At 48.8% G+C, this 12247-nt stretch overlaps 1 protein-coding gene across 4 annotated transcripts in view; it reads left to right on the top strand.

The window, feature by feature from the left end:
- The window catches only part of PIK3C2B (phosphatidylinositol-4-phosphate 3-kinase catalytic subunit type 2 beta), a 65589-nt gene that overhangs the window by 39509 nt on the left and 13833 nt on the right, over positions 1-12247 (top strand). For all 4 annotated transcript variants that reach the window (XM_065938214.1, XM_065938213.1, XM_065938217.1 and 1 more), the window contains 8 exons: positions 427-615; positions 1739-1832; positions 1969-2063; positions 2724-2904; positions 3644-3751; positions 5111-5203; positions 6019-6148; positions 10078-10214. In XM_065938214.1, coding sequence (XP_065794286.1) covers positions 427-615; positions 1739-1832; positions 1969-2063; positions 2724-2904; positions 3644-3751; positions 5111-5203; positions 6019-6148; positions 10078-10214 — 1027 coding nt within the window. The remainder of the gene's footprint in view (positions 1-426; positions 616-1738; positions 1833-1968; positions 2064-2723; positions 2905-3643; positions 3752-5110; positions 5204-6018; positions 6149-10077; positions 10215-12247) is intronic.

The raw sequence follows: 12247 nt of genomic DNA, 5'->3' as shown, positions 1-12247 counted from the left end.
ACTCATCAGCCCCTCAGCTCCCTCCCCCATTGGACACCTGATCACACGCCAGGCCAGATTAGCTCCAGAGCCCAGCGTGGGGACTGCTGCCCTCTGGTGGCTCTACTTGGGAGCTGCCCTCAGTGATGCCCCCAGGCACCCGCAGGAGGGGCAGCCGATTCGGTGCCCTGGGCCCTGTGTCCCTGAGATTTGGACTCTGGCTCCCAAAGTTCGCTTCACACGTTGCAACCCCTTAGGGACAGCCTCTGCCTTCCCCATCTGACTTAAGGGCTCTTGGATGTAGCCTGGACAGAGGCGTTCACAGCGCCCCTCGGGTACTAGGAGGGAAGTTGGGGAGCTCTTTAATCGGTGAGCGCAGCGTTCTCCTGAGCGCCTTGCAGACAGCTGGCCCTGCACCCTCTCACCCCCCACCGCCCCCGCCCCCAGGCTCACGGATGCGGACAAAAAGCGCCTGTGGGAGAAGCGGTATTACTGCCACGCGGAGGTGAGCGCGCTGCCCCTGGTGCTCGCCAGCGCCCCCAGCTGGGAGTGGGCCTGCCTCCCCGACACCTATGCTCTGCTGGCACAGTGGACCCCCATGAACCACCAGGACGCCCTGGGGCTCCTGCACGCCACGTGAGTCGCGACACCCACCTTTCCCGACCAAAAGTCCTGCCCGAGGCAGGCTGCGGTGCTGGAGTGAGCCAGTCCTGGGGAGAGCGGTCAAGTGGGCGTGGAAATTCTGGGCTTTCCACTTCTTTTTCTCTCTATTGCATTCCACCCGTTCCCCTCATGTTATACTATGAACATTTTCCAAACATACAACAAAACTGAAAACAGTGAACATCCATATTCCCACCACCTAGATTCTAACCTTTAGCATTTATTACATTTGTTTTATTCTATATGTACTTCCATCAATATATCTTATTTTTATATGCATTTTGAAGTAAATTGAGACATCATAACTCCTTCCTAAATTCTTTAGCAAGCATATCATTAACTGGGGTTTGTTAATGTTTATTTACAGTTTTTCCTTTGAGATGAAATATACATATAAATAAATGCCCGAGCCTTATGTGTACATTTGCTGAGATTTGATGTATGCACACACCTGTTTAACCCAAATCTTACTACTTAATTCTTTTAAAGCCACCGCTTTCTTCTTTCCTGTGGGGACACAGGCTTCCAGTCTCAAACTCCTAGATGGTACCCACTGTTCTTGGCTTATTTTCTACTACTCTTAGTAATTAAAGTGTGTCTAATCCATACATTTTACCTTCAGGACTTTTTGAGGCAATGGATTTGCTAATCTCTGCTAAACTAACTCTGGCTAGGTATACTGGCTTATATATAATTCCATGGTCTCTGTTATTCACCAGACAAGTTTTGCATTAAAGGATGGTACCAAGAAGTGATAACACTTTGACTCTCATGAGGGCTCTTTGATGATGGGAACTTCTAGCAGAGTGAGAATTAAGGAAGAGATCTTTGGGTGTAGGTTTGAGGACTTTGTCTCATTTTCTTTAGCTCAGACAGGGAACGAGAGTGACTTCCATGGCCTGAGGCTTTCTCTGACTGTGGGCTGGGCCATTCTCAAGGAAAAGATGCTTAAGGACTCCTAGTGGCTTTGGCAGAGTCTGGGAGTCATTACCTTTTCTCCACCCATGCCTCTGAGGCCCTGTGGTGAGGGTGTTTGCTCGCTCCTGTGCCTCAGGCCTGAGGCTGGGTTGTCAGCGTCCTGGGCTCCATCCTGCAGGTTCCCAGACCAGGAGGTGCGTCGCATGGCTGTGCAGTGGATCGGCTCCCTCTCCGATGCCGAGTTGCTGGACTACTTGCCGCAGCTTGTGCAGGTGGGTGGGCTGGCCTTGCCTCCAGTTCTGATGGTCCCGCCCCCAGGCCCCAAGACAGACTGTATCCTACAGGAACATTGCTTGGTGTAGAGTACGGACAGTCTGCAAAGCCTCCTGTTCCCTGTCTCCTACCCAGGCCTTAAAGTACGAATGCTACCTGGACAGCCCCTTGGTGCGCTTCCTCCTGAAACGAGCCGTCTCTGACTTGAGAGTGACTCACTACTTCTTCTGGTAAAACTGTGCAGAAAGGGAGAGGTAGACTTGTCTCCCTCACTTGGGAGTATTTTACTCTCGGCCTGCAGGGTGGGGGCTTCCCAGGTGGCGCTAGTGGTAAAGAACCTGCCTGCCAGTGCAGGAGACCAAAGAGACGCAGGTTCTATTCCTGGGTTGGGAAGATCCCCTGGAGGTGGGCATGGCAACCCACTCCAGTATTCTTGCCTGGAGAGTCCCATGGACGTAGGAGCCTGGTGGGCTGCAGTCCGAGGGTTTGCAAAGAGTCGGGCACCACTGAAGCGATTTAGCACTGCCAGGTGGGGAGCTGAACCGTCTGGGTTGCAGTATTTGGGCCAGCACCTTTTCCTCAGGGGGTCTCAGCCCACCCCTATGGTAAGCAGAGTGGGGATCATCCCTGGCCCTCCCCTCCACCCTCACATGGCAGAAATGTAAAGGAGAAACCAGGTGCATGAGGACTTTGCACTCTACTTAAAAACAGCACGGGCAAGCTGAGAAGTGGATGAACACCTCTGTATTAGTTTTACATCCAGAGTCTGTTTTCCTTCCCAAGTTTGGGGTGGGTTTTCCAGGGAGTTGGAGCTGGGTCTGGCCATCCCTCAGCCCCCTTGCCTGTGATCCCTTGGTATTCTGACTGCGATGCTTCCCTTTGCCGGATAGGTTGCTGAAGGACGGCCTCAAGGACTCTCAGTTCAGCATCCGCTACCAGTATCTGCTGGCCGCCTTGCTGTGTTGCTGTGGCAAGGGGCTGAGAGAGGAGTTTAACCGCCAGTGCTGGCTTGTTAATACCCTGGCCAAACTGGCCCAACAGGTCCGGGAGGCTGCTCCTTCTGCACGGCAGGTGAGCAGGGCGAGGCTGCCTCTGTGCAATTCCGGTTCTGGGCCTCTGCAGCCAGTCGTAACTCCTTGGGCCTCCTGACCAGCAGGACGGCCCTTGACCATCGCTGGTGAGGGGTTGGAAGGAGGCGATTCTCTCATCTACAGGCTACAAACCATGGGTGTGCTTTCTTTGGCTTGCTGAGTATTAAAGTGTTTATTTAACTGTTTGCCTTAAAGGCTGAGCTAAGTGGTATGAGTGGTTCACCGCACAAGATCATCCAGCCAGAGGGCCAAGTGAGGGCTCAAATTCAGTCATCCTTTGTTCACTGTGCGGCCAGCCCCATTTCAGGACCACCAGAGGGGGCACCTTTATATGTGTAGAACGGGCCTGTGTTACATCAATATTAGCAATCCTGGTTGCTAACCTTTAAAGATTGGGAGGTGATGAAGTCTAGATTATTGGCTTTCTCTGGCCACGGCCCAAGGGGCAGCTCCTCCTGGGCCTGCCGCCCACCGTGCATTCACCGCGGCCCCCATAAGCTGTTCTGTCATCCACTCTGTCTCTGCAGGTGTTTGGGCTGTGGCCTGGCGCTGGCCCGGGCAGGGGTGTGTGAGGGGTTTTCCTTCATTGCCGTCTGCAGGAGGCTGTCCATACCTCTCTGGTGATTGTTTCCATACCAGCCACTACTGGGCACCCGCCCGGGGAGAGGCCTGACTTCGGTGGAGCCTCCGGCCCTCACCCCACCCTGCTCCCCCCACAGGGCATCCTCCGCACCGGCCTGGAGGAGGTGGAGCAGTTCTTCGCCCTCAACGGCTCCTGCCGGCTGCCCCTCAGCCCCAGTCTGCTGGTTAAGGGCATCGTGCCCAGGGTGAGTGACTGGTGGGTGTGGGGCTCTCAGAGTGGGGAGGGCTCATGGAAGCAGGGTCCTCACTGACCAGGTTACTGAGAGAGACGAGGAAGAGAGGCTTATGTGGAGCCTCTTCCCAGCCCTGACGCATGTGGTCTTTCGCTTGACAGCTGTGTGGTGTGTGTGAGTGTGTGGTGTGGGCAAGTATGTGGTGGGGGTAAGTGTGTGGTGTGGGTAAGTGTGTGGTGTGTGGTGTGGGTAAATATGCGGTGTGGGCAAGTGTGTGGTGTGTGGTTGGGGTAAATGTGTGGTGTATGGTATGGGTAAGTGTGTGGTGTGGGTGAGTGTGTGGTGGGATGAGTGTGTGGTGTGTGGTGGGGTAAGTATAGTGGGGGTAAGTGTGTGGTGGGGGTAAGTGTGTGGTGGGATAAGTGTGGTGGGATGAGTGTGTGGTGTGTGGTGGGGGTAAGTGTGTGGTGTTGGGTGGGGTGAGTGTGTGGTGGGGTGAGTGTGTGGTGTGTGGTGTAGGTAAGTGTGTGGTGGGGTGAGTGTGTGGTGTGTGGTGTAGGTAAGTGTGTGGTGGGGTGAGTGTGTGGTGTGTGGTGGGGGTAAGTGTGTGGTGTTGGGTGGGGTGAGTGTGTGGTGGGGTGAGTGTGTGGTGGGTAAGTGTGTGGTGTTGGGTGGGGTGAGTGTGTGGTGGGGTGAGTGTGTGGTGTGTGGTGGGGGTAAGTGTGTGGTGGGATGAGTGTGTGTTGTGTGGTGGGGGTAAGTGTGTGGTGTTGGGTGGGGTGAGTGTGTGGTGGGGTGAGTGTGTGGTGTGTGGTGGGGGTGAGTGTGTGGTGGGGTGAGTGTGTGGTGTTGGGTGGGGTGAGTGTGTGGTGGGGTGAGTGTGTGGTGTGTGGTGGGTAAGTGTGTGCTGTGGGTGAGTGTGTGGTGGGGTGAGTGTGGCTGGGTCAGGGTCTCCTGGTGATGCCGAGGTTGAAGGCCAGCTGCTGGTCTGCCGTCCGCCCAGCGCTCTCCCTGTGCCCAGCGGTGTTCTCAGTGCTTCCCTTTGGCTGTCTCATTTCATCCTTACCACTCTCATGAAGCAAGTCCTGTGAGCCCCGTTTTAGAGGAGAGTTATAGATGGGACACCTGATTTGCCAGCAGTCATGCAGCGTAGCAGTGGAGTGAACAGAAGGGGCCGGAGGTCAGGTGCAGGAGCTGAAGCCCTAACACGCTAGACCGGGGTGAGGGCGATGGGAGGGCAGAGCAGGAGTGTGCGCTCCACAGAGACCTGAGGAAACGGTGAGCGGCCGCTGCTGGAGCAGTGGGGCGGCCATTTTCCTGCGTGGGCCTGGGCCACCCTGACCCTCACCACTACCCTCTCGACGGTGACAGGACTGTTCCTACTTCAACTCCAACGCCGTTCCCCTCAAGCTCTCCTTCCAAAATGTGGACCCGCTGGGCGAGAACATCCGTGTCATCTTCAAGGTGAGGACCCCCTCTCAAACCTGGTGGGACGTAGGCGGTAGAGAGAGGAGAGGAGGGAATCCAAGGTGGGCAGAAGCAGCCTCAGGGCCCTTCTCTTCCTGCTAAATGCACTCACGCTGCCACTATAGAGCCTGAAAGACTATCGGCTGAAAAAGGAAACAGATCAACTGTGTGTGGGCCCAGAGAACTAGGAACAGTGTTGGAATGTACAGAGAGGCAGCTGGCAGCCTGTCAGAAGTGCTTTCTAGAAGGCCAGCAATGGAGCAGATAAGGTGCTAACCTCCTGTCTCTGGGGTGTTCAGGCTGAATGACTGTGACAGGCATGCTGAGGGGGAAATTCATGTATCAGGTGCAGGTTGGATTTAGATGAATCTTGAGGTCCCTCTAACGGATCCGTCCCTGATTCTGAGGAATAAATACAGCCTCAGAGCATACAGTCTGGAGGGAAAATGAAAGACATGAGCGTGGCTTAGTCACGTACATGTGCTCTCTGTAAGCTCCAAATCCAAGGTGTAAACCCTTGACTTGGATGGTTAGGAGGGCTGCATGAAGAAGGGGACCCAGACTTCACTTCAGATGGGGGTGTGGGGCTGGGGAAAACCACACTACCACAGGGATAAAGTGTGGCTGTTGGCCCCTCTCTGGTGTCTGACCTGGTGGGAGCTGGGTGAGCAGGTCCGAGGGTGAGGTGGAGAACTGGGCAGTTCCTGGCCACTGTAGTCTGGGTCAAGGTTGCCCTCCTGGGAGAGCTGGGGCCTGGTATGAGCTGGGGGAGGTGATCGAGGTGGTTCTGGTCCCTGTATTCCTTCATCTAGTGTGGGGACGACCTTCGCCAGGACATGCTGACCCTGCAGATGATCCGCATCATGAGTAAGATCTGGGTCCAGGAGGGGCTGGACATGCGCATGGTCATCTTCCGCTGCTTCTCCACTGGCCGGGGGAGAGGTCAGTCAGGGGTGGGCGGTGTGATGGCTTTGCAACTGCTGTGGGGGGCGTCCTTGCTTAATGCCCTTCTGCCGTTCCTTCACATGAACTTTGTGCTTCTCCAGAAAAATGAAAAGGGCAGGATTATTCCTTTAGAAACTATGGAATGGCATAAAAAAGGAAGGCAGGGAGAGAGACTCATAAAATAAAGCAGATTTGGAGACATAGCAACCATGTATACTGTGTAGACTTTGGATTCTGATTCTAACAGACCCAACTGTGGAAAGATATTTTTGAGACAGTTGTGGGAAATTTGCATGTAGATTGGGCTAGATCAGATCAGATCAAAGAATGATTGCTAAATTTTTAGATTTAATGCCATAATTATGTCCTTGTTAGTTATACTTGGAATACTTATGAGTGAAATGACATGTATGGGATTTACTTAAAAATACTCCAGATGGGATTGAGGCTGGAGGAGAGAAGAGGGAGGCAGGGCTGGGTGATTGAAATAGATGAAACAAAATTAGCAAAATGTTGATAATTTTTGAAACTGGTGATGGTTATGTGTGAGTTCTTTGTACCATTTCTTTATTCTTACATGTATTTGAAAATCTCGTAATAAAAGTTAAAACAATAAAAGATCATGGATATGAGCTGGGGAGGCCACAGAGTCACAATGTGGAATATGAAAGCTGGGGAATATCTTTCCCCTTAGTATATATATATTTTTTAATTGAGCTATAATTGCTCCACAATACTGTGCCAGCTTCTGTTGTACAATGAATTAGATGTATCCACATATCCATGTATCCAGCCACATGTACACATATACCCCCTCTCCCAGTCTTCCCGTCCCCCAGCCCCTCCATTCCACCTTCTAGGTTGGCACAGAGCACTGAGCTGAGCTCCTTGTGCTATCAGCAGCTGCCACCAGCTCTCTGCTTTACACATGGTTGTGGCCTGTCTATCCCAGTCCCCAGGTCATCCCCTGCTGCCTCCATTCTCTGTGTCTGTGTCTGTTTCTGCCCTGCAAATAGGCTCATCTGTACCGTTTTTCTAGATTCCACAAATATGCCTTATTAGACAATATTTGTTTTTTCTTTCTGATTTACTTCATTCTGTATGACAGGCTCTAGGTCCATCCACGTCTCTACAAATGACCCAGTTTCATTCCTTTTCATGGTTGAGCAGCTTTCCATTGTGTATATGTACCACATCTTCTTTATCCATTCATCTGTTAATGGACATTTAGATTGTGTCCATGTCCTGATTATTGTAAATAGTGCTGCAATGAACGTTGGGATACATGTGTCTTTTTGAATTATGATTTTCTCAGGTCATATGCCCAGTAGTGGGTTTACTGGGTCATATGAAACCTCCATACTGTTTTCCATAGTGGTTGTATCATTTGACATTCCCACCAACGTGTAGGAGGATTCCCTTTTTTATACCCTCTCCAGCCTTGATTGATTGTAGATTTTTTTTATCTTTGACCAGTGTGAGATGAGACCTCATTCTAGATTTGATCCACAATTCTCTAATAACTAGGGATGTTGACATCTTTTCATGTACCTCTGGGCCATCTGTATGTCTTCTTTGGAGAAATACCTATTTAGGTCTTCTACCCATTTTTTGATTGGGTTGTTTGTCATTTTGATATTGAGCTGTATGAGCTGTTTGAATGTTTTGGAGATTAATCCCTTGTCAGTTGCTTTGTTTGCAAATATTTTCTCCCATTCTGAGGGCTGTCTTTTCATCTCATTTATGGTGTTCTTTGCGGTGCAAAAGCTTTTAAGTTTAGTTAGAGCCCATTTGTTTCTTTCTGTTTTTAGTTTCATTACTCTAGGAAGTGGATCAAAAAAAATCTTGCTGTGATTTATGTCAAAGAGTGTTCTTCCTGTGTTTTCCTCTAAGCATTTTGTCCAGTCTTATATTTAGGTCTTTAATTCATTTTGAGTTTATTTTTGTGTATGGTGTTGAGTGTTCTAATTTCATTCTTTAATATGTAACTATCTAGTTTTCCCAGTGCCAATTATTGAAAGAGATTGTCTTTTCACCATTGTATATTCTTGCCTTCTTTGTCATAGATTAGGTGACCACAGGTGTGTGGGTTTAATCTCTGGGCTTTCTGTTCCAATCTGTTGATCCACATTTCTGTTTTTGTTCCTGTGCCATGCTGTCCTAATTATTGTAGCTTAGTCTGAAGTCAGGGAACCTGATTCCTTCAGCTCTGTTTTCGTTCTCAAGATTGCTTTGGCTATTTGGGATCTTTCGTGTATCCATACAAACTGTAAAACTTTTTGTTCTAATTCTGTGGAAAATGTATTGATTCTGTAGATTGCTTTCTCGTAGTAGTCATTTTCACAATCTTGATTCTTCTAATCCAAGAACATGGTGTATCTCTCCATCTGTTTGTGTCATCTTTCATTTCTTTCATCAGTATCTTACAGTTTTCTAAGTGCAGGTGTTTTGCCTCCTTGAGTAGGTTTATTCCTATTCTTTTTATTGCAGTGATAAATGGGATTATTTCCTTAACTTCTCTTTCTGATCTTTTGTTCTTGGTGTTTAGGTATGCAAGATCTTTCTGTACATTACTTTTGTAATCTACAAGTTTAACAGATTCATTGATGAACTCTAGAAGTTTTCTGGTGGCATCTTTAGAATTTTCTGTGGATAGTATCATGTCGTTTGCAAACAGTGACAGTTTTACTTCTTTTTCAGTTTGGATTCCTTTTGTTTCTTTTTCTTCTCTGATTGCCATGGCTAGGACTTCCAAAACTGTTGAATAATAGTGGCAAGAGTGGACATCCTTGTCTTGTTCCTCCTGATCTTAGGGGAAATGCTTTCAGTTTTTCGCCATTGAGAATGATGTTTGCTGTGGGTTTGTCATATATGGCCTTTATTATGTGAAGGTAGGTTTCCTCTATGCCCACTTTCTGGAGAATTTTTATCATAAACCAGTGTTGAATTTTGTCAAAAGCTTTTCCTGCATCTATTGTGATGATCATATGGTTTTTCTTCTTTGTTAATATAGTATAACACCTTGATTTGTTTATATATATTAAAGAATCCTTGCATGCCTGAGATAAATCCCACTTGATTATGGAGTGTGATCCTTTTAACATGTTGTTGGATTCTGTTTGCTAGTGTTTTGTTGAAGTTTTTTGCATCAGTGTTCATCATTAATACTGGCTTGTAAGTTTCTTTTTTGTGATATCTCTGTCTGACTTTGGTATCAGGGTGATGGTGGCTTTGTAGAGTGAGCTTGGTAGTGTTCCTTTCTCTACAGTTTTTTGGAACAGTTTGAGAAGGATGGGTGTTAGGTCTTCTCTAAATGCTTGAAGCCATCTGGTCATGGGCTTTTGTTAAAAGATTTTAAATTGCAGTTTCAATTTCATTACTTGTGGTTGGTCTGTTTGTTTTTCTATTTCTTCCTCGTTCAGTCTTGGAAGGTTGTACCTTTCTAAGGATTTGTTCATTTCTTCCATGTTGTCCATTTTGTTGGCATATAGTTGCTTGTGGTAGTTACTTATGACCTGCTGTATTTCTGTGGTGTCAGTTGTAATTTTTCCTTTTTAATTTCTAATTTTACTGATTTGAATCCTCTCACTGTTTTCCTTGATGAGTCTGGCTAAAGATTATCAATTTTGCTTGTCTTCTCAGAGAACAAGCCTTTCGTTTCATTGATTTTTGCTGCTGTTTTCTTCATTTCTATTTTATCTCTGCCCTGATTGTTATGATTTCCTTCTTTCTACTAACTTTGGGTTTTGTTTGTTCTTTCTCTAGTTGCTTTAGGTGTAAGGTTGATCTTTCCCCTTATTATCGAAGTTTGTCCAAATGTCCTAGTGCTTAGTTTATAGGGATGCATCCAGCAAAGCTCTTGTAGTCCTCTCCTGACAGATAGCTTTTTTCTGCTCTGGAGAGTGACTCGGTGTCTCCCCTCACAGGGATGGTGGAGATGATCCCCAACTCTGAGACCCTGCGCAAGATCCAGGTGGAGCACGGGGTGACCGGTTCCTTTAAGGACCGGCCCCTCGCCGACTGGCTGCAGAAGCACAACCCTGGGGAGGACGAGTATGAGAAGGTAGGACTGAAGGGGGGGTGAGGCTGGGGTGGGATGCGCGTGGCCTGGTGCCCTGCTGTGTTCCCACAAGGCCTGCGTGTACACAGCGAAGACAGCTCAGCTGTGCTGAGAGGGGAGAAACACTCCTGGTGGACTGGTGCCTCCCAGTGTCTAGAGGTGGGTTAAATGCCTGAGAAGCTGACCAAGCACATCCTCTTGATCCAGCTGGGAAGCCTCAGGCAGACTGAGTTTGGAGGAAGGGGTGCCCTCTTAGTCAGGGGTCCTATTCAGGTCCTCCTGTGCCTTCTGAGGAGTCCAGTGATGCTTTGCAGAACAAGAGTTGGAAGAAACTTAGGAGATCATTTTATCCGACTCCTCTTTTTAATTAATTTATTTTTTAAATGAAGGATAATTGCTTTACAGAATTTTGCTGTTTTCTGCCGAACATCAACATAAATCAGCCATAGGTATACATACATCCCCTACCTCTTGAACCTCCCTCCCATCTCCCCATCCCACCCCTCTAGGTCATTACAGAGCCTCTGTTTGTGTTCCCTGAGTCATAGAGCAAATTCCCATTGGCTATCTGTTTTATCCAACTCCTCTTTTCCATAGATGTGAAGTAAGGTTCATTCAGTTGTTTCCAGTTTTGGAGTTAGTTTGTGGCATGCAGGGGTGCAGGTGGATGATGACACAGAGACGATGGAGCAGGTAGTTGCCTTTGCTCTGGAGGGGCTTTCCTGGGCGGTAGGGCTCGGTGGCCTGCTGGGCCCTGTGGCTGGTGCGCAGCCTCACAGCTCTTGCCTCTGGCTTCATCATGTTTAAGGGAGAGAGAGTGAGTCATAATCACCATGCTCCTAAGAGGAGGGCCTTAAACCAGAATGCTAATTTATGGGGATCGGTATATACTGACTTTTCTTGACCAGTGCCTTTTATCCCTTAGGGAGAACCTACATGGGCAGCCAAATTATAATCAGAATGTTGTTTAGTGAATATGTAATTAGATGATCTTCCAAGGCCGTGAGTGCTTGCGTTCCCCAGGGTTTAATTCCTGGCCTGCTGAGCTCTTTGTACTCTTCTTCGGCCAGTTCATCATCTCCTGTTACTTTACCCCCGCTGCTGATGACTTCCAGAGCCATCCCCTCTTCCCTCTCACCATCTGATTGATGGACCTCTGCTTGTGTTGACCTGTGTCAAACTCAAGTCAAAACCGAGCTTTCTGGCTCTCTTTATCCTCTTGAAACCTGATTTTTGTTTGTTTCCTGAGTGATAAGACTCTCTGTGTGGTCTCCCAAGACAGAGCCATGAGTCTTCTGCTTTTTATTTTATTTCATTTAGCTTTACGCTGTGCTGGGTCTCCGTCGTTGTGCTTGGGCTTCTCCTGGCAGGGGCTCCTCTTGCTGCAGAGCCGGGCTCTAGGGCACGTGGTCTTCAGCAGCTATCACAGGCGGGCTCTGGAGCACAGGCTTAGGAGTTGTGGCACTTGGGCTTAGTTGCCCCGCGGCATGTGGAATCTTCCCAGATGAGGCATGGAATCTATGTCCCCTGCATTGACAGGTGACTTCTTAACCAGTGGGCCGCCAGGGCAGTCTGAGTCACAGTCTGCCTGATGCCTCCGCTCTGCTTTAGCGAGCCATGTTGACTCTGTTTCCCAGAGGCCTCTTGACTCTGTCTTACTTCTTCTCACCATTTCTTTTATCTGCGTGCTGTCTGCCCCCTGAACCAGTGGAATGCCTCTCCTCTTCCCATTATCATTCTCTCCTTGATTTCTGAGGCTTTTAAAATAAAGTGCAGACTGCTAATGTCATGCCTCTGCTCTCTGTTCTTCAAGGACTCCTTGTGTCCTAAGAGATGAGCTCATCATCCACGACATTGTGGCAAAGCCCTTCATAACCCAGCCCCGCCGACCCCTGTGGTCTCCTCCTCTGCGCCTCCCCATCTTACGGTCACTTACGTTGTAGCTTAGGGAGCCACCTCCATTTCCTAGATTCTTTTAGACGGTGGTGCTTCCTTTGCCAGAAAAGCCCTTTCTTCCTTTCCCCATCTCTCCAAAC

Source organism: Muntiacus reevesi, chromosome 5 (assembly GCF_963930625.1).
Source record: "Muntiacus reevesi chromosome 5, mMunRee1.1, whole genome shotgun sequence".
NCBI lineage: Eukaryota > Metazoa > Chordata > Mammalia > Artiodactyla > Cervidae > Muntiacus > Muntiacus reevesi.
The sequence above is the reverse complement of the archived record's forward strand: the minus strand, read 5'-3'. Positions and strand labels throughout refer to the sequence as shown.